The following is a 20250-nucleotide window of genomic DNA, read 5'->3' as shown; positions in this document are numbered from 1 at the left end:
ATTGTTTATTATTATTATTATTTTTCTAACATTGCTACAATCTGTTTTATATTTAGGACAATCTATCACTTTAATCTTATGAAATGGAGTTTTGTTTTTGAACTGGAACTCAAAACCTAAATGCACTCTTTCCCTTTTAATAGCGTGTACAGAAATATTATATTATTATAGGTTATATTCCATATGGCCGCTGAACATGACTCGTGTCCATGGGGAACATCTGTGTACAGCAAGCCTGCAGTAAACAGTGTGTTTGTGTACAGATGACACCTGGCGGCTGAAATATGATACTACAACAGGAGGCAACGCTGTACGGGAGGGAGGCAGGATTGTACCTTTGTGTTTACACTGTGGGGACACTCGTGTACATGGGGACAGCACTGTGTGCAACACCGGGAAGAAGGGGTGTGAGAATGGTTGGCTTATAGGTGGGAGAACCTTGTTGATAGAGTCCTTGTTGATAAGTTGTCATAGGCTTAGTGTTAAACCTTTGTTTAGTCTACTTTATATTTACGCATAATCTTTAAAGCAACATTCCACTTAGTTTTAACATGGGGGTTATTTGGCAGTTGACCACCATGAAAACCAGAATATAAACTACTCACCAAGATCGGATGCAGCTTTGTAACGTTCGGATTTCTACTTCCCATTCATCTGAATGAGGCCACGAAAATAGACTGAAAACTGACATTTAACACATTTGTGAACAGATATACATATATATATATATATATGTATGTATATATACTATGAATATCACCAACACTGAAACACAAATAACAAACACACACATAACAAAACACATGCAAAAATAGACAAAGAAGAAGCCAATGTTGCCTATGTTTTTTGTTTTGTTTTTTACTTTATTGGCATGAAGAGATTACAATTAAGATTATAAAGAAATACTTTATATATGTGCCATCATGTAAACAAGTATAGCAAAAAACAAACATTACTGCACTTGAAGAATACACTTAAAATCAACAGTAGCCTATACAGATATGGATATGAATACATTTAGCAGTAGTTGTAACAGATAGAGAGCTGTGTGTGTATCTGCTGAGAACTCTGGTCTGTGAGAACCTGTCCTACCTGCTCTGCTGGTCTCTGAACATTCAGCCAGCCATCTCTATGGCACCAAAAAATCACGCTTAAATTAAAAATGCGCAAAAACTATAAATCAGAAAAATACAGAGCACAACATTCCTGAATATGCTAAACATTTTAAAGTTTAAATGGTGCAAGAAGTTAAGTCCCGAAAAAGCGTCCGGCAGAAGAAAAAGAAAAAGAATAAAGAAGTAAATAAGAGTGAAGTGTGAGTTGTTGAAGCAAGCAGACTAATTACTTACTTCCACCCTTGCTTGTTTGTGTGTCTGTGCGCCACCTGACTGTGTGTGTCATTCACATCGTTAGGGTTATGTGTGTAGGCCTATGCCCTCCTGCACTGTGTTCTGAAAGATGAAAGTAAGGGTAATGAGTGAGAGCAGCAGAGGGAACACACTCAGTTTCACAGCCCAGGCTGAGTTACAGAAATTGCCCTCACAGCAGTTTGGTCCACTGGTGAAGTTAATTATGTCAGCCAGGATAGAACCAATTTCACACAGGTTTGCAGACATACAGCCAGAAGTATGAAAGGTCTCATCCATCTCTGTAGATGAAAAAAAAACATTTACTATGAATATTTTTCATTGTCTTTGATTAGTTCATTTTAGAGATCTCGGAAGTATAGGAGATTACGAGGAGCACTTGAAGGCAGCATTAGTAACCAATACTTGTCCTGGCAATAGCACAATCTTTGTGCATCGTTGATCTGCAACATGAGGACTCACCTGTCCAATTAAAGCAGCGGTCCTCCACTCCGACACATTGTACTGTGCTGTTGCATACAGTGCTTTCGATACTGTCACAGGAGAAACACTGTAGGTTATTCACCTGCGGGACTGAAATAGAGCAGAGTAGGAGACATGCCGCTGTTAGAGTTGTCATATAATAATTTAGTCAAGCACATGAGAAATTTTAGGAGACACAAAACAGCAAAAGAAGATGATGGAAGATGGCAGACGCCCATTTTCTCATTGTATTTGAGCATGGCCAAACCTATTCAAAGCAATAGGCCTACCTGAAATCTTTTAGGGGAGACCGGGGCATGTTGTGACACTTTTTACTCACTGGTGTATTTCTCAGCAGTGCCTTTCTAGTGAGGTACAATGTATATAAGTTATATATGCAATGTACATATATATATATATATATATATATATATATATATATATATATATATATATATATATATATATATATATATATATTGCATATATAATATATGCAATGCATATATAACTTATATATATTGCATATCGTTTTTTCTAAACAAACAAACATTATTACTGATGAAATACCACTTGACAACTTGTGGCAACCTACCCCAGATTTTTTTTATTTCATTTTAAGTATAAATACTATAATAACATGAGAAATATACTCTTGTATTGAAAAAAACATACATCTCAGAAATCTACATCCACTACACACCAGAGGGAAGAAAGACGGTTTAAGAAATCCTAAACTAATTTCTGAATTCTGACTTGAGTGAGCTAGACACAGCATAGCTGGAGTTTTTGGTTCCAGAACAACTGATTCAGATTTCAGTGATCGGTTTGATCAACTCCGGATAGGTTGAGACTGAACTATGCGCGTTCACAGTGAATTTATAAAGCCATCCTCAATCGAGGACTGAAAATAGGATTAATCATGGATTCCGAGGGCGACATGCAGAGCAGAGCATCATATTTCACTCCAGCCCAACAAGAAACATTAAACTGCAACTAGAGAGCTAACTGTCGAGTTTAATGCCTATTTTAGTCACTCAACATTTAACAGACCCCTGTAAACTCATGTTTAATAGGTTGGATGTAACATATTGCCTGAATTGTACACTCATAGTGCCGTGAGCTGGACCTGTTCTCAAGTTGAAACAATTTCAACTTAGTCTGAAGTGCACCACTCATCAATGTCACTTCAGAGTTCTACCAACCAATGCGGATGAAGCAGGGGCAGGAGCCGGCATCCTGCTGTTTTGTAGCTAACGTTAGCTAAGCTATTAACGTATTAACGTTATCATAGCAACAACACCCGGAGACGTCGTCTCGTCTCAGCTTCCCGCTCCAGCGCTCACCTGCCGCTGTCACAGCGCTCAGCACCAGCGCTTCAAGCGCTCAACAGCTCGCTTGGTGGACACGGCCCCTTAATGACTTTTGCTGATTTTTATTTTTAATTTAGGTGTAATCCAGGCAGCATGATAATTCAAACTGCTAAGATTTTACTTGTATATAACTACTTCATTTTCTTAACAGAAGCCTAAATGTAGGCCTAGGCTTATTTGACTTTCACTAGCGAATCGGAAGAAGCCTGAGGGCCGTAAAACGGGTGGGGGGCACCACCACCCGAACCGAATTCTGTGATGCTACACAGCACACATCGTGTTAATTTAACGTTGAGAGTGCAAAAATCGACACCACGTCAGTGTTTATATACGTCCACACCTATCAGAATTAAATTAATACTTTTAGATAGTTTTGAACACTATTTCAGCTCTATGAGTGGACAAACAACTCAATCAACACTCGTCAACTCCAAATAATTGGCACAGATAAATCAACACTTATTAACACTGGGAAATTTGCTGTGTACTTAAATGCTGCAGGCTCAGCCGGGTTTAACTCAAGTAAGCCTCAAGTAAACCTGCCACAGAGCAGGTTAGCTTGAGAACATAAGTTGCCATAGTAACTGATCTAGTCTTACTCTGATCTCAGTTTTTGGAGCAGAAGATTTCTGTGAGTTCTGAGTTAACAGATCTGGATAATTTGCCATTCTCTGGAATACCCCTCAGGTAAAAATAACCCGTCCCTGGGATCCTGGGATGCACAGACACACACTAATTCTAATACAATTTCTAACAGTAGGAATATATTAATGTTCATTCAATTTGATGTTTTATGATGTAAAATGGCTTCTTAGTCACTTAAAGAAAACAGTAATAATAGTAGCCTAATGTTCCTATATGCGGCCTACCCTCTGTGATTGTATGTGAGGCTGGACCAGAAGTGAGGCCACTTGCTACACAAGCCAAAAGTTTGTGGGTTCAAGTACGTGGGTTTGTGGGTTTTAACTTACAAGGCAGAGTTTCAGAGTTGCAGCCATCTGTGTTGCAGCATTGAACAGATACGGCTTGGCCCCCAGACTGCAAGCTTATAGTGCCATCACGGCATATGAAGGATGACACACACGATCTGAGGATTTCTTCTTTTCCCGACGTAGCTACTACGAAATAAGTGAATGTTGATGGAAAAACATCATAATGCAGCAATGTTAAAAAAAAAAAAAAAATTAAATAAATGACAAGAAATGGCTGATTTTATTTCCCTTTTTTTTTTTTTTTCCTTCTCAACACTTTTACACCTACCTATGGCAGTTGCACACTGGGAGTCAGAGGAACAGTTGAGTAAGTCTGTGTTTGTGCACAGAGGATCATCAGGATCTTCGAAATTAGTGCAAGTATGACACTGAAGTGCTTCAGCTGCAATGAGGAAAATATTCATGAATGAAATGATGATGAGTACAACAATATACATCATATACATAAACATCTTAGTTTTTTTTATCCAATGTAATAGTTCAGCCACCACATCGATAATACAGATGGTTCAGGCTACATCAATAAAGCGCAAGACAAGATGTCTCATTTTGCACAATGGTAATTAAACCAAATTAAATCATCATTAAATCATCAAATCAAATTGAGCAGAGTTACCTGTGCTGAAGAGGGTCCAGATGAGACCCAGAGTCAGGATCAGCTTCATAGTGATGAGCAAGTGAGCAGATCAGACAGTCCTGGCTAATGGCAATAACATCTCCTTATATCTAGTCTACTGTAGCTGTTTTGAATATATCTGAGGAAGACGCATGGACGCAAGACCACACAGACTGGATGTGTTTGCACTAAACCACAAACCCACAACAGACAGGAAAGGAGCTGCTCTTGAACTAAAAAAGTATGTTTCGCTTGATGAAAAGTTATTTTAACCCAATGGTTGATCAAATGGGGTTTTTACAAGATTTCAAATCAGGCCCATTTTAAATATATAAATAATGCAAGTCAAAATTATAAAAATGAAAATTTAAAGGACAAAAAAGAAGCTAAGTTTTCATTGACGCACATTCACACACAGGAAGTGGTTGAGTGGGGTTTTTGCCTGTGACACCATGCACTTTCATTGTAAGAGTTAAAATCAGTCCCAAGCCATGCTGTTACATTTCACATTAACATTAATTCACAATGAAAAGAGTCACAATGAAATCCAGTGACCTGGAACATGTAGGGTCTTCTATTTTATAATGGTGGTTGTTTTATATGAGGAAGAAGTGGATGAAGAAAAATATTCTGTGCATGAGCTTGTAACAAAACGTTCCACTCATCCCAGGTTTTGTCAAGTGTGCCAGATCAAAGTGCACAGGACCTCACTGTGGTGATCAGGCCAATGCATATTATTCACAGGTCTTTGTATTACAAGATGTCTTTTGGTTTGTGCAGTTTGTGCTGGCAGCAAGTCGGGATGATTGACAGAGATCATATCGCACTGTTTTGTTTCTGTGCAATAGCCAGACAAACGCAAATAAGATGTTTAAAAAGCAACAACATTTTCCCTCGTAACAAGCGTATGGCAACTATGCCGCATAGTCGCCCCTGTCACTTCCTTCTATCAGCTAAAGCTGCAGTTGCTTTCTCCCAACCTGAATGCATTGCTATACTGGTCGGTCAACCAGTCCTTTTCAGTCCAGAAGGTATTCCTATTGGCTGGATGAGTCACACAGCCTATCAGAAAGAGCCGCAGATTATCTGTGGCATCTCTCTTGATGAGAACTAACAACAGATATTGCTGAGGGGCATTCATATTTGCATTAAGCTTCTTCGCCATCTAGTCACCTGAACTCTGCTGACTTGTCTCCTCTAATCTGAGGCTGATCCTCCTGCCTCCATTTGGCTCTGTTAAATAGAGTAGTGCATTTATTCAGAAGTTACAAGACTGATTACTGTCTTTTTAAATGACTATACTCAGATTAACTCAAAGATAATATATGATACACCACTGCAACATATTTAACTAATGTTACAGTCAAACAACAAAAGATAGACAGACCAGCAGTTCAAGAGTTCAGGTGACTAGATGATGTACAAAGTTAATAAAGCTAAAATAATTGTATTCCTGGTTTTGCTAAAGCTGTTGATGCCATAAAAGTGATGCCCATCTCCTAACTGGTATCCTTGTAGCCTACACAATAATATTCAGTTCGTATGCAAGTCTCAATGTAGTGCATCAATTTAGACCAATGTAAAGGACTACTGAGTCATGTGGTTATCTGAAATGAATCAACACCCCTCCAGCCAATCAGAATCAAGTATTCACCCAGGCCATTGTATAATAAATATTAATGGATGTTATTTTGTGAGCTGACTTTTTTGTCATGTCATGTTTCGTCTAGCAGGAGGAAGTCAAGCCATTTTTGGGGGAATATTGAGATTATTTTGATGTGTCTTGGTATGCGGAAGTTGTTCAAAACACAACAACAAACACAGAGCAGCCCTCAGCTATCCTCTGAAACATGCAATTATCTATGCACTGCTGTTGCAGCAAAGATTATAATAGAATAGCATCTTTATTGGACAAGCAATGCTGGACTATAAATACACCACAAAGTTAACAGAATGTCAAACACTAATTTACCAATATTTTATTTCACTCTTGTCCTTTGCCCACCGTACCCTAACAATTGCTAACAGAAAGCAGATTAGCACCACATGGTAGTACTTCACTCTATTATATAGGCACATGTTGTTGTTGGGTGAAATTTATTGCAGTAGGATGCACTGTGTAGGCTAGGCTATTATGAGACTGACCAGTGAGAAGACAAATAGTCCAATACAGAAATTAAACATATGGATCAGCATCTCCCTAGTGTAAACAGGCTGCTGTGTCTGACCTAAACTTTGCATTTACAGCAAGGAAAGGCCAGATGAGAAGGCTAGACTAGATGAGTGCAAGATGTGGGATTCATTCGTACACTGATGGTGAATGATCTTCCTGATACTAATATGCATTTGGACTTGTCCTGCCCTCTTGTGGCTGAAAACAGTGGTAGGGCCCAAACCCAGACCATGTACTCTCCAGCCATATACTTTCCATCAATATTATTACCACTTGACCAACAGGGATATATAATGCTCTATAATCCTGCAAGAAAAATAGGCAGAACTTACGAAAAAGATCCTGGCATTCTTTGTTCATCCGCTGGTAAGTCACATAAATATACTGTGATAAAAAAAAAGAGGAGGAAAAACATCAAGAACGATTTTCAAGAGCATCCCAAAACTGTTCATTCTCTTGGCTTTCAGGGCTTCTATAGTACAGGATGGGCTCTGATTCCAGTTGTTTCCCTGTTTTCCTCATCCTGATAAAGTGTTTGTGATCTGGGCCTGTGTCTTCACCAGATAGAAAGGCCATTTCATGCAACACTACAGCTGTTCATCACATACAGCAAACAAGCTGACGGCTCCATGGCCTTTTCCCGGTCGTAGGCGACCATGTTAGCCAACAGGCACAGTCCAGTCCTGGTGGAGGACGCTGGAGCAGAGAGGAGGAGGAGGAATAACAAGAAGCCAACAATTAGCCAGGAAGAGGAAGAGCAGATCGTCCCAAAGCCCTCATGTAGAGTTGGGGGTGAAAGAACAGGAGGAAGAAGGGTCAGAGAAGTTGTTGTCCCTGTCCTCCTTTGTGTTCCAGGGGGTTAGGATCCGGGACCACAGCTGGTGCTCCAGTGGCAAACGTTTGTCCAGCTGCTTGGAAACCCTCCTCCAGACCCAGAGACCCATTCACTCTACACCAGAGCGATATGAGTGCAGATCCCACAGAGCAGGTCCGACCACAGTGTGGCAGCTGGGGGTGTTACTCTGTGCCATGTTGTCTGGACACTACCCCGTCAGCACCAGGAGGGGGATCCTCCTCAGCAAACCTCCCATCAAGAAGGAGCTGTCCTACAGCTACAGATACACACACACACACACACACACACACACACACAGACACACACCCACCTTTAATACACACTCTGTCTTTCTCTTCAGATTGCTAGGATTTGTTATGGAGATGTTTGGCTAAGCATCGCGAAAACCGTCCCATCCTGGAGAGCCTACTGCTCCACCCCTTTGCATCTGTGAAAAAGGCCATCACCTTTAATCAGACATCCCGCCTTGAATACCTAATCACTCTACTACCAGTTATTTTATAGCTGGGCCTTGTTTTCCAGGTTTTCGTCATCATGCCGGATTGATTTTGGTCAAAATTTCATTAGTTAGTTCACTGTAGAGCTATGCACCTCCCAGTTTTCAGGGAGGGTTAGGGTAAGGGTAATGAGGCAAAGGGAAACTCAAACAGTTGAGTTATAGTATAGTCATAGTACAGTCAACAGTCATATTAGGTCTCTAGGTTGTTTCAACTCAAGGTCTTCATCGGGTAATCATCATCATCATCATCATCATCATCGAAACGTTAGTTGAATAAATGTGGGAGCATTGGAAGCAGTGTGCGGCATTCTCCTTTTTGAATCTATTATATTACAGAACCACACTTACCTCAAGTTTCAGTTGAGAATGACTAGTGTGAGTTTATTGTGCAGTAGTGAATTCTAAATTATATTCTGCTGTATTTTTCTGCATCCCGACTAAGTTCTTATCTTACACTCTGCAGTGAGTCAGTTCCCATAACCAGTCAACTAATTTTTTGTACAAAAACCCCCTTGGATGAATCTGCAACTTGTAGACAGGCTTCACCTTTGAACCTAGAGTGGCATCAACATTTGAAAAATTGTTGCACAAATATAAACCGACATGTGATCACCTTCAGTTTTCTTTTTTGATGAAAGACACATTGTAGAGGATTTTTTTTGTCACTAGTGATGCATCTTTAAAAATATAAATAAACGCCAAGTAGTTGCCCATTGAGCATGACAATGCAGCAGCTGTCCAGAGTCAGAAACTTCCTGCTATTTCGAGGCTAAGTAGATGAGGCCATCTGCTGGTTGTACCTCTTTACTGCGTTATATATGAGGATAATGGTCAACCTAGCCCATATTCAACCTAGCCCATATTCAACCTAGCGTCCAGATAAAATGGGTTCCAGGTTAGGCCAAGCTTAGACCCCTTTTTAGTACAATGGCCAAAAGCACTGCAGATGAAAAATGTAACTGTCATTATATAAGAAAATACATTTCTCCCTGATCACTCCACATGTCTCATCCTCATCTCCATTAAAACAAGATGTAATAGTTAATCTTCCAACTTCTTAAAATCATCCATGTAGTGCTGAAACATTGTTTATTTCATATCATTCATGAACAAAGGCTGGGAGAGTTCCCCCTCCTTTCTCCTTCTCAGAGGCTGTGATTACTCCAATCCGGCAGGAGGCGCTGTGCTACAGTCGGCCCTCTCATCATGCAGCCAGCCTTCCCTGCTGTTGACCAATCACCGATGGGCTGGAGTTTGAACGTGAGGCGCTGCCGGAGGTGGAAAAATACACTGATAGATTGTACTGTCATTTAAGATAGCCTCTGAAATACAGTTTCAGTGAGTTTCGCAAAAAAGAGTTACAAGTTAATACTTGATGAATACGATCGGACTGAACCCAGCGAACGTTGATGCAGCTTTGGCTGCTAACCTCAGCTCTTAGCTAACAGTTAGCTGGTTGGCTTAAATTGTTTTAATCTCATATGAGTTTCTAAATGCTCATTAACATTATTTAACTAAGTTACTTTTATTCTTTGACATTTTTATACAAGTTTCGTTTATCAGCACTACATGTTCACGTTAGACGGTTAAAGCTGAACTTAAAAGATGGAGCGAGTACAACCGTTATTTATGAGGACCTACGGCAAACGGGGGCGAAAGATTTCTGCCTGGCTCTCACCCGACAACCGCAAGCAGGCCTTCGAAAGCACGGCCACTTCAGACGGTGACATCTCCGTGTTTGAGCCAGCAAAGCCAACAAGGATAAAGTAAGTTCAAATCGACAGTACTGCTACTAATGTTACTATTCCAGTACGAACATACACATCGTCCCGGTTTTCATTTTCATTTTCCCTGTCCTTTCCATCATGTTATTCCCACTTCAGTGAGAATACCGGTGTCATTTAGCGATTATAGCCCATTTTCTACTGTCTGTCTTATTTACAATCCATTTACGTTTACGTTTAACATTTACTCGTTTATTGACGTTTTTAAAAATCAAACCTGCTGCCCCGGCTAACAAAGACGCCCCAAAATAAGATGACATGGTGACAGTAACGTTTGTAAGGCGACATGTTTTGAGTGGATTAATTCTTGTGGGTGTCAGGTGATTTACAGTAAGCAGTGTGTGTAATGTGATGCAAGCAGTGATATGAAAACACTCAACCCAGGCACAATGATATAATGATAAAACACCAAATTAAGGCTTAATGCTTACTATGATGGATTATCTAACTCTGTGGAAGTTGTTTTTCATACTGTACAAAAATGAATGGTAGCAAATAATGTAAAGGAGAGGGACAGCCTAGATGATTGGCACAAACTTGACACACAAAACACTGGTATCAATTAATGTCTCAAATTGCTCTCCATCTCTTTGACCTTGCTCATCCTTCCTTTTACCCATCCATCCTGTTACCTATGTTTTTCTAGAGAGAGGAGGACTAGTGTTGCCAGTTGCAGAGCAGTGCGTCTTGCCAAGAGAAAAGCCATGGTGTGTTTGGAGGAGGAGGACAGTGATGAGGAGAACATCAACATCCCCTCTCCTCCTCCTCTTCGCCCCACTCGGCAGAACAAGACAACCAGGTCTGTATGAACAAGCAGCAGGCATGGGCAGGACGCATTATGAAGGGATACAGGTGTGTCAGCATGTACAGAGCTTTGTGGCACCATTTTGCATTTTTTGTGTTATGTTACCACAACGGTGTCTGTAAGCAGGTCTGTTGACACTACTGGCGCAACAGAGGCCGTGAACTTGTAAAGCATCCTCCACATTAGTTGAGGGGGAAAAGAAACACTAAGCTACTCGAGTGTGTTTTTCTTTAAATTCTTGATGCAGCATGGGGTATTGTGTGCGGCATCACATGAAGAATGACCTTAAAGATGCTGACCATTGCACTTGTTTGTTAGTATAAATAACTTAGGCACAGGGTCCAGAAGACATCAAATGCACCATAACTGAGTGGTCAATAGGAAAATGAACTGCAAAACCAGAGTGTGGGATTCATTACAAGTTAAATGCCATACTTGAAGTGAGTATTGACTTGTTTATTTTACTGTTGTAAAAGTCCTCATGTCTCTGACTCCATTAAAGTCAATGGACCTGTGCTAACTGTTGTGGAAAACAACAGGATAAAGGTGCATTTGATCTGGTATAGGCTGTAACTTGATAGGCTAGTTATCCACACCATTAATATTTAATGCTTTCCTGGAATCATTAGGCCACCACTGCTCATTTGCAACAGGTAGTTGTGTTGTCTGTTTGATATATTTCTGAAATGATCTGTCTGTCTGTGTGTCAGCAGGAAGAGTAAGCTTGTCTCTACAGCAAGAGGCTTGTTCAGGCAGAAAGCCCTGCAGGGTCTGATCACCAGCGAGAGTGAGGACGACTCCACATCGGCTCCAAAACGTCGCAAGATTAGGGTTCAAAGGAAAATAAACTCTGAGTAAGCACTCAGCCAGTCAATCTGTTAGTCCACCTATCAACCAGGTGAATAGTATGTGATACATAAATGTTCTCACCAACAGCTCTCTTCCTCTCCCTCCTTCTTTCTCTCAGTGTTGATGTTCCTTCTGTTGGCCGCTTTGTTACCCACCGCAGGGGAGCGGTTTCCTCCAAACCCAAATTCCCTAAAGCCACTGTCAATGTACTCAACTCTTCGGACGACTTTGCCCCGAGAGGAGGTGCTTCTGTTAGCCGTAGGATTCCTCTGCCTTCCAGGCACCCCCGGGCGTTTACGGTCTCAAGTACTGAGAACTCTGTGAACGCTGCGGGGTCTGCCGGCTCCGCCTCCAACCCCTTCCGAGAGATTTCCCTCAATGAGTCTGCAGACCACAGCCTCGGACCCTGCACCAGAAAACCCCTCTTCTGCTCCACACCCTCAGCGCGCCCCCTCGGCAAACGGCCGCACCTTAAACCCTTTCCCATCGGTCATCAGTCCTCCACCTCTCCGTCCATCTCGGTAAGCCATATAGGGCTTTTGAGTTCATCCCAAGAAGATGTGGATTCACCAGGGAAACCCTTCTCCCCACCGCAGTCTGCACCAGTCGGGGAGCTCAGCTCTGGGGAAAAGCAGCAGTCGACCCTTGGTGAGCCACAGAAAGAACCACATCACTGTGTAGAGCCCTCTGGCCATTCAGTCATGAAGCAGAGGAGCATGGACAGAAGTAGCTGTAGTGAGGGAGCCAAAAGCCGAAATGAAGCCACAGAGACCCAAAATGGGGGGGAAGTACCAAGTCAAAAGCTGTTCTCTCTGGTTTCCTCAGAAACTGAAGGCAGCAGCCATTTTGTGTCAGTGGCAGGAAGGTTAGAGTGGCTCGTAGAGGCTCTGAAAGACAATTGTTTGACCCAGCGCTGCACAGTGCAGCTGGAGAGAGTTGACAAACTGACCGTGGCTCTGCTTCACAGTCAAACCCCATACTCCTCCTGTTTGGACCATTCGAGCTCATTCCACAGCCTGCAATCCACTGACCATTCACAGTCTTTGGAACAGTCCTTTCATCTCGCTGTGTCTGTGAACAGCAATGAAAGCAGTGAATCTTCACAGTTGGTAAACAGCTGTGACTCTACTGACCATGCACCTTCAGGGACTGACAGTCAAAGCATTGACCTTTCACGGTCAGTTGACTGTAACCAGTCAGCTGAACACACAACCACAAAGGAATCCACTGAGCAGCCAGCATCAGTAATTGGTATTGAATCTACCCAACACACAGACAACAGTGGGTCCGTTGAGCAGACACTGTCTAGTTACACAGGGCCTAAAGACATGGCAGTAGCAGTGAAGGAGAAATGTCTCGCTAAGAAATGCACAGTTCAGCTTAAAAAAATGGCTTTATCACAGCTGACCGTAACTCGGCAGCTCAAAGAGTTGGCACACCATGCAGAGTCAGGTTTAGCTAGCGATGATGAGTCTGTTATTCCAGAAGCAAACAAGTCTGAAAGTGACCACACACTTGACAGTGACCACCCTGACGGCCACACCCATTCAAGGAAAACTGATAAGAGAGAGATTGCCTCTGACACACAGGCAGTATACAATAGCCGTTCTGTTGACCAGACACAGTCTATTGACCCAGGAAGTGAAAAGAGAGAAGCGCCGCTCACAGCCATGCTGAAGGAGAAATGTCTCACTGAAAAACTCGCAGTTGAGGTAAAGAGAGCGACTCTTTCCAAGCAGAAGGAAACTGTGCAGTGCAAAGACGCCGCACTCGAGTCACCCACAGATGTTTCGAAGTCCGAGAGTGACCACACGGCTAACACCAACCAACTTAATCGACGTCGCTCCATGAAAGTCGATATGAAAAAGAGGGGCTCCGCTAATTCTGGCGACAAAATTGCCTCAGACAATGAAGAAACTGTAAGAAATTCTCGTGACGTTGTTCCCAAAAGAAAGAAGGCCTCTGTGGCTCCTAAAGAGAAGAAGACCAGGAGCATGTCCACGGACCGACCCGGGACGTCCAGGAAGGCGTGTGTGAGCGGTCTGAGTGTGAGTCGCTGGAAAAACAAAGGCAACACCAGTACACACATTTTCCAGAGCCGGGCTGCGCAGGGAGGCAGAAGCAAGGTTGTAGACTGCAGCCTGAATGAACTGTTGTCTGCACACCACAAACAGCCCAAGGTGAGAACAACACAAACACAAGACACATACTGTGCGTTTGCTTTCAACCCCCCCCTCCCCCATGGTGCTCGTGTCGAGAGGCAAATTCAGATCAGTCAGTCAGGTGTCAGACACTTTAGGCCTTTATACCTACGCACAATCAAAGTTCATCACCAGGGTTCCAACTGGTTATGGAATTTGTGGAATATTAATTAATTTTGAGTGTGTATTCCTGGGAAAGAAGACATTCCTGCAACCCTTACAGTACTGTGAACAAATTAGTACAACAAACAATTAGTACAAAAAAGGACATGTTTCAGCATGTGGCCTTCATCAGGGTTTTTCTGTCACAGAAAAGGCCATGTGCTGAAACTTAAACTGATTCCTTAAAAAATCTACTTTATTGTGTGAGGCAATCTTGTTACTCTTGTCCATTCCATGCACTTTGTTAGTGGGTGAAGGTGTGCCAGAAAACCATTTCAACCAAGAGGTGTATTCTTGACAGGGAAAGTCAGGGAAGTTGATAAATTATCTGGGAAAGTCAGGGAATATCAGGGAATTTTACAAATTGTTCACTTCACAGGAATATACCAGAAAGTCTATTACAACTTGCTTCACACATTCATTACGTTAGATGGTGATTTTCAACTGTATTTCTACATTGCATGGCCACTTTAGTCATGGATTATGACTGATGCACTTTTGTTTTTGAAATCTTTTCATTATCTAGCTAGCTGTAGATTTGTAGCTTTCATCATTTTTGAATGTGACCTCAGTTTTCTACAATTGCAGTCATGATTTCTCCAGTGAGATAACATGGAGAGACCAAAATATTGATGTAAAAAAAATGTCACTGACATGAATATGCCATGGGAGTACACAGAATCTGTACTTGCTTCAACACTTACATGCTGGCTTGGAAATTGCACACAGAGACCGATTCTCTGTTCAGCGTGTGTGTTGTTTTCACTTGTGCCGCAATCCATCCCAATGTTATTAAATATTAATTGCTAGGACGGACACAAAATGGCCGCTGCAGAATGGCCACAGAGGGGAGCTGTGACATCAAGTGAAAAAGTGTGAAATCTGTCCTGTGTCTAGGAGCTGCATGGCGCCAGTGTGATTTTCTCTACCCCAGTGAAAGCCAGCCGGCTCAACCTCTCCTGTCTGCTGGCCGACCTCACGCCTGACACACACACCTGGAGCCGCCTCAAAGCCGCCCTCTCCGTTCACCGCAAAACCAAGGGTACCACACTATGCTGCATTTTGGATTGTCGACATTTTAATTTGCAGAAAGGTCAATGACTGTTTCCTTATGTTTGATCTTTCTTTCCTCTCCTCCCCTTCTTTTCATCTCTCTCTCTCGCTTTCTCTCTCTCTCTCTCTCCCCCTAGTGCTGCTCACTCCAAGTAGTAGACCTATGCCAGGCTTTTCTGGAAGGGCGGAGTTAGCAGATGTCAGTCAGGATCTCTTTGCCTCGCCCCTTCTGACACCACTCCCCGAACGCTTCCGGTCCCAATTGCTGAGGAGCGCTTCTGTGGTACTACACACACACACACACATGCAGAGTACACAACTACGTAACACACGTGCAGGCACACATACACTTACACAGCCATGTACATACAAACTCATATGCAAAAACACACACACACACACAGAACACCATCTACACACATACAGTAACGCAAGCATGCACGTACAAACAAACATGGGTGCATTGTAACACACCCTCTCACCACACACCACAGTCTTGCACATACACGATAGAAGCCTCCTGGCTGTGTGTGTGTGTAACCTCCTGCCTCCTGTCCTCCTCTGCAGGCTGTGTGTGAGGAAGCTGATCTGTCGGATGCAGAGAAGGTGTGTGCTGAGTGCGGCCAGCAGGGCCCTCTGCCCTGGGAGGAGTGTATTCTGCCTCAGCGTATGAAACAGTGTGCCAAGATAGGGGAGGGAACCTTCGGGGAGGTCTTCTCCACCACCAACGCGTCTGGAGACACTGTTGCACTCAAAGTATGTGTGTGTGTTTGTGTATTAGGCCTTGCTAATGCAAACTAATGCAATATACAGTATATCACAGCACCATATTGCATCCTAATTTGTGTCCCAGTGTATTGTATGGTAAAAGAGGGTCTCATTCTGATTTTACTGTTAGAAACAATACAGTCTTACAGTATCTTTAGAACTGTAATAGTTAAATCTACATCCATGTTTCTTTTCTACACTTTGTTCAAATTTTGATAATTTTGTGCTCAAGGTATCTCATAATGTAGATGATGCAATGTTTAGATTTATCATAATTCTTAGCGCAATGTGTGTGTGTGCATGCCCGACCTGTGTATATGTGTATTATTGACTAAAATGATCCTTGTCTTGATAGATCATTCCAATAGAGGGCAGTGAGAAGGTGAATGGAGAGGACCAGAAGACCTTTGGAGAGATTCTCCACGAGATTATAATTTCCAAGTAACTACTACACCGACTTGTGCCGTACTAACATGGTTTCATAATAATGTAATGTAATGTAATAATGTAAAATGGCAACACACTAACTCTGCACACTACTCCATTGGCTGGATTACCAAAAGGCACCTTGACAGGAGTTATTGAGGGAAGGGAAAAAAATGTTTAATTTCCGTCAGATGTTCCTTGTCTGCCCAGGTATTCAACGTTGCAACATTTCAGTTTTAACCCTGCTCCTGTAATCTTTAGGCTACAACCACGGCTACTAATGCTAATCTCCTATATTTGTGACTACAACCTGTAATCCTAATAACTTCGGGGTTCATAAAATCTGAAAGGCTCAACTTAGCTGTAGCCAAATGGGTTTTGGTGAGCCAGTGGGTGTGTGAATTTATCTGGGAAATGGGATGAGAATTGCTCTTGACCCGCTGAGACACTAAAGTCTGATATTTGACAGCTGACCAACACTAAACACAAGCCATCACGTTGGAATAATGATTAAGTGTTTTTCTACCAGGGAGCTGAGCAGCCTGAAAGAGAAGCAGCATAACCAGACTTGCGGCTTTATTGGACTCAATGAGTAAGCACTCTCTGTCATCCTTCTCTTATTTCTCCAAGAGCCAAAGTGCTTTCTCTCCTTACCTTTCCTCTGTACTTTTGAATGGAAATGTGACTTGATGTGTCTGTTCCCTCGCAGTCTCCACTGCGTACGAGGCTGCTACCCTCCAGCCCTCCTGACAGCTTGGGACGCCTTTGACCAACACAAAGGCTCTGAGAATGACAGACCAGGTCAGCAGGAGAAAAGAATATTCACAGTTTTTTCACATTCAATGCGCATTTCCCATAGAAGAGTGCAGTGCAACATGTCGTACAGAAGAGGCATTTCTTTTTTGATATTTTATATTCTTACCAACTGGTCCAGCCCATCAGTAAATAACAAAAATCACATAACAGGCTCATTCCAAAATGGCCCAATACGACGGTTTCTGAGAACCAGGCTGTGCTTTTTCTCTGACTGCAGCTGTCTTTGTGTCTCTCTGTTTAGATTTCTTTGAAAAGGAACAGCTATTTCTAATCCTGGAGTTCGAGTTTGGAGGCAGTGACCTCGAGAACTGCAATGGAACGGTAACGGCACGACAACGTCTGCACAGCTAACTTGTCTGTGCAAAGAACTGTTTTGCAGCACTGTCACAGTCTGTTGAGCACTCACTGAAATGAACACATTTCTCCTTACAGCACACTTAACTTGAAGCTACTAACTGGAGATGGAACTTAGCCCAGTTGGCCTATATGTCAACAACTCATTCCCCTCCATTAACCGCTATTTGAATTGTGACCAATCAGGGGAAATTTTGCACTTATCTGCACTGAAAATGAACAGTTGCAGTTTAGTATGTCTGCATTCCAAATTCTTCTTTCTTCCAAGATAGTCACTCTCATTACTGAACATTAGGTTAAGATGTGCTCAAACATGATCAAATGGAACAGATGCATAAAGATGATCGTTTCCTGGATTGATGTCATTACGTGTCCTTTCTGCATAGCATTCATATGTCCATATCCACTGACTCTAGCCATCAGGTACACTGGGTGTAATGCTGACGTTCTGCATTTGAAATTTTTCGGGGGGAAAAAGGAAAATGGAAAAATTAGTTATCCAATCAATCAATATTTGATTGGGATATGAAACTAAATTTAATTTAACCCATTCCCTTTCTCGTATCATCAAGCTGACTTCTTTGGTGGTGGCAAAGAGCATCCTTCACCAGGTCACTGCTGCCTTGGCTGTAGCTGAGCAGGAGCTGCACTTTGAACACAGGTAGTGTACACACACACACATAATGGTCTGTACGTAGGTTATTCTGTTCATAATTTTGTGTGTTTGCATATGCGTGCGTCAGGGTGATGGATGTTTCGTCTATGTCTGTGACCAGAGCTTTACCCCCCTGTGTTGTTCTCTGTAGGGACCTCCACTGGGGCAACGTGCTGGTCAAAACCACCAAGCAGAAGAAGGGGAGCTTCCTCCTGAATGGAACGGCCCAATCTCTGGACACCAGAGGGGTGCTCGTCCGCATCATTGACTACTCGCTCTCCAGACTAGAAATTGGTCAGACATATTTTATCCCTCCCCACCCCCTTCTTGTTTACTGTCATACTCTGAGTAGCATCTTGGCTGAAATATTTGGTCATATGGTGGCTGACTGACTTGGACTATGTGTTGATTACCACTGTCAGTTGAACGTTGTGCAGTATTCATATAAACCGTGAGCACTATGATAAGCATATGTATGTGTGTGTCCAGACGGCCTGACGGTGTCATGCGATATCTCTGCGGACGAGGAGCTGTTCATGGGCCAGGGAGACTACCAGTTCGACATCTACAGGCTGATGAGGCAGGAGAACGGGTCAGTGTGTTTGTGTGTCTGTGACAAATTCAGATTCACATCATGTGCTGGGTAACTTGAGTCTTTGTGTGCTCGAAAGGTGCTGCGTGTATACACCAGTATGTCACTGTCAAAGGAATTGGTGTAGTAACTGTACACAAATGAGACCCTGGTTGAGACGATTGGTAGCCTCTGTACCACACCAGTGGCATTGTTAGAACTAGGGTTTCTTAAAATTAATTATGCTTTCTGCCGCAAAGAGGATGTTGCGTCTTGTCCCCCCTCCCCCTCTCTGCGTATGTTTTTCTCTTTTGCTTTTCTGAAGAGGTTAAACATGTTGGATGTGATCAGGCTTTCACTCTTTCCACCATCTGCCATTGTAAAAAAACTCTGAAAACTTTGGATCCAATCATGCCCTTTTTCTGTTTTGTGCCATAAAGCAATACAGCAGATTTCCCACAAAATGCAAAATGCAGAAAAGAGGCTGCCAATCTTCTTGACCATAATCTTGTATGCGCGTGTGTGTGTGTGTGAGAGAGAGAGAGATAGAGAGAGATGGCCTGACACCGCTCTTTGTTGTGTCCGTCTCTCCCCCCACCAGTAACAACTGGAATAACTACCAGCCCCATTCCAACGTGCTGTGGCTCCACTACCTGTGCTCCAAGCTGCTTTCCATGAAGTACCGGAGGCCAGGAGGGAAGGGCGCCAAGGACATGCGAGAGGAGCTCGCTCGTTTCCATGACAACATCCTCCAGTACCGTTCCGCCACTGAGGCGCTGCAAAACTGCCCAATGTTTCAGTAGGGTGTGAGTGTTAAACACACAAGTGTGCGCACGCCCACACACATAGGCTACCTTGCTTTTGTAGTATGAACAGGGATTGAATCGCTGTCCAGAAGTACCTGACTTGTTTAATGTTGCTGAACAGAGCCTTGTTTTTTTTTTTACTGTTGTGTGTTGAACTTCATATATCTTGATATAAAATAGACAGATAGTTTTGTTTAGGGGAAATTGCCTCAAAAGAGGGTAGCCTACTGAAATATTTGGACATGTGATATGACTTAAATGTGCAAAAATGCAAAAACATATGTGAATAAAGTACATAGGAGTCATGATGATGTGTGTGTGTGTGTGTTTTGGTCATCTTGTTTTAGTTTCCTTTGGTCCCCGCCAGTCTGATTGAATGGTCTCTCGCATGTAAAAGACATGGTTAATGATCCAACAACTGAAATGAAGCCCACTGAATATAATGGACATAGTCATCTGACAGCAACTATTGAAACAAAACCCATTTGATATGTATTGATGCAGCCGATCCAAAGTAACAGTCTGACAAAAGCTACGGTTGTGCTTGTGCGCCGTGCCAGGATGCATTAAGTGATGGGTCTGGATGCACACAGAAATTCAGATTTTGCTCACATTGCTATCGAATCTTCAAAAAAACAGATTTGGAAGTGGTCAGGCTTGCA

The 20250-nt window shown here is 42.5% G+C and overlaps 2 protein-coding genes across 2 annotated transcripts; both read left to right on the top strand.

Moving 5' to 3' along the window:
* The first annotated feature begins 9929 nt into the window (after positions 1–9929).
* Positions 9930–12889, top strand: LOC139930121 (uncharacterized). The gene is made up of 5 exons (XM_071923212.2): positions 9930–10104; positions 10769–10921; positions 11641–11781; positions 11895–12763; positions 12858–12889. Exons 1-5 carry the CDS (start codon positions 9944–9946, stop codon positions 12887–12889), a joined length of 1356 nt encoding a protein of 451 aa, XP_071779313.1. The 5' UTR covers positions 9930–9943.
* A 167-nt stretch (positions 12890–13056) lies between these two features.
* Positions 13057–19990, top strand: haspin (histone H3 associated protein kinase). Its single transcript, XM_071923275.2, has 12 exons — positions 13057–13956; positions 15037–15181; positions 15330–15475; positions 15760–15948; positions 16316–16401; positions 16916–16978; positions 17096–17187; positions 17444–17523; positions 18129–18217; positions 18363–18505; positions 18701–18803; positions 19384–19990. Exons 1-12 carry the CDS (start codon positions 13105–13107, stop codon positions 19583–19585), a joined length of 2190 nt encoding a protein of 729 aa, XP_071779376.2. The 5' UTR covers positions 13057–13104; the 3' UTR covers positions 19586–19990.
* The last annotated feature ends 260 nt before the right edge of the window (positions 19991–20250 follow it).

Source organism: Centroberyx gerrardi, chromosome 3 (genome assembly GCF_048128805.1).
Source record: "Centroberyx gerrardi isolate f3 chromosome 3, fCenGer3.hap1.cur.20231027, whole genome shotgun sequence".
NCBI classification, from domain to species: Eukaryota; Metazoa; Chordata; class Actinopteri; order Beryciformes; family Berycidae; genus Centroberyx; species Centroberyx gerrardi.
Note: the sequence above shows the minus strand (reverse complement) of the source record. Positions and strands in the feature narration are given on the sequence as shown.

Coding starts and splice junctions, on each gene's coding strand:
- haspin (XM_071923275.2), top strand. CDS start 13,105: ATGGCAGTAGCAGTGAAGGAGAAATGTCTCGCTAAGAAATGCACAGTT. Junction 16,979..17,095: donor GGCTTTATTGGACTCAATGA/GTAAGCACTCTC, acceptor GTTCCCTCGCAG/TCTCCACTGCGTACGAGGCT. Junction 18,218..18,362: donor GAGCTGCACTTTGAACACAG/GTAGTGTACACA, acceptor TGTTCTCTGTAG/GGACCTCCACTGGGGCAACG.
- LOC139930121 (XM_071923212.2), top strand. CDS start 9,944: ATGGAGCGAGTACAACCGTTATTTATGAGGACCTACGGCAAACGGGGG. Junction 10,922..11,640: donor CGGCAGAACAAGACAACCAG/GTCTGTATGAAC, acceptor GTGTGTCAGCAG/GAAGAGTAAGCTTGTCTCTA. Junction 12,764..12,857: donor TCAAACCCCATACTCCTCCT/GTTTGGACCATT, acceptor GTCTGTGAACAG/CAATGAAAGCAGTGAATCTT.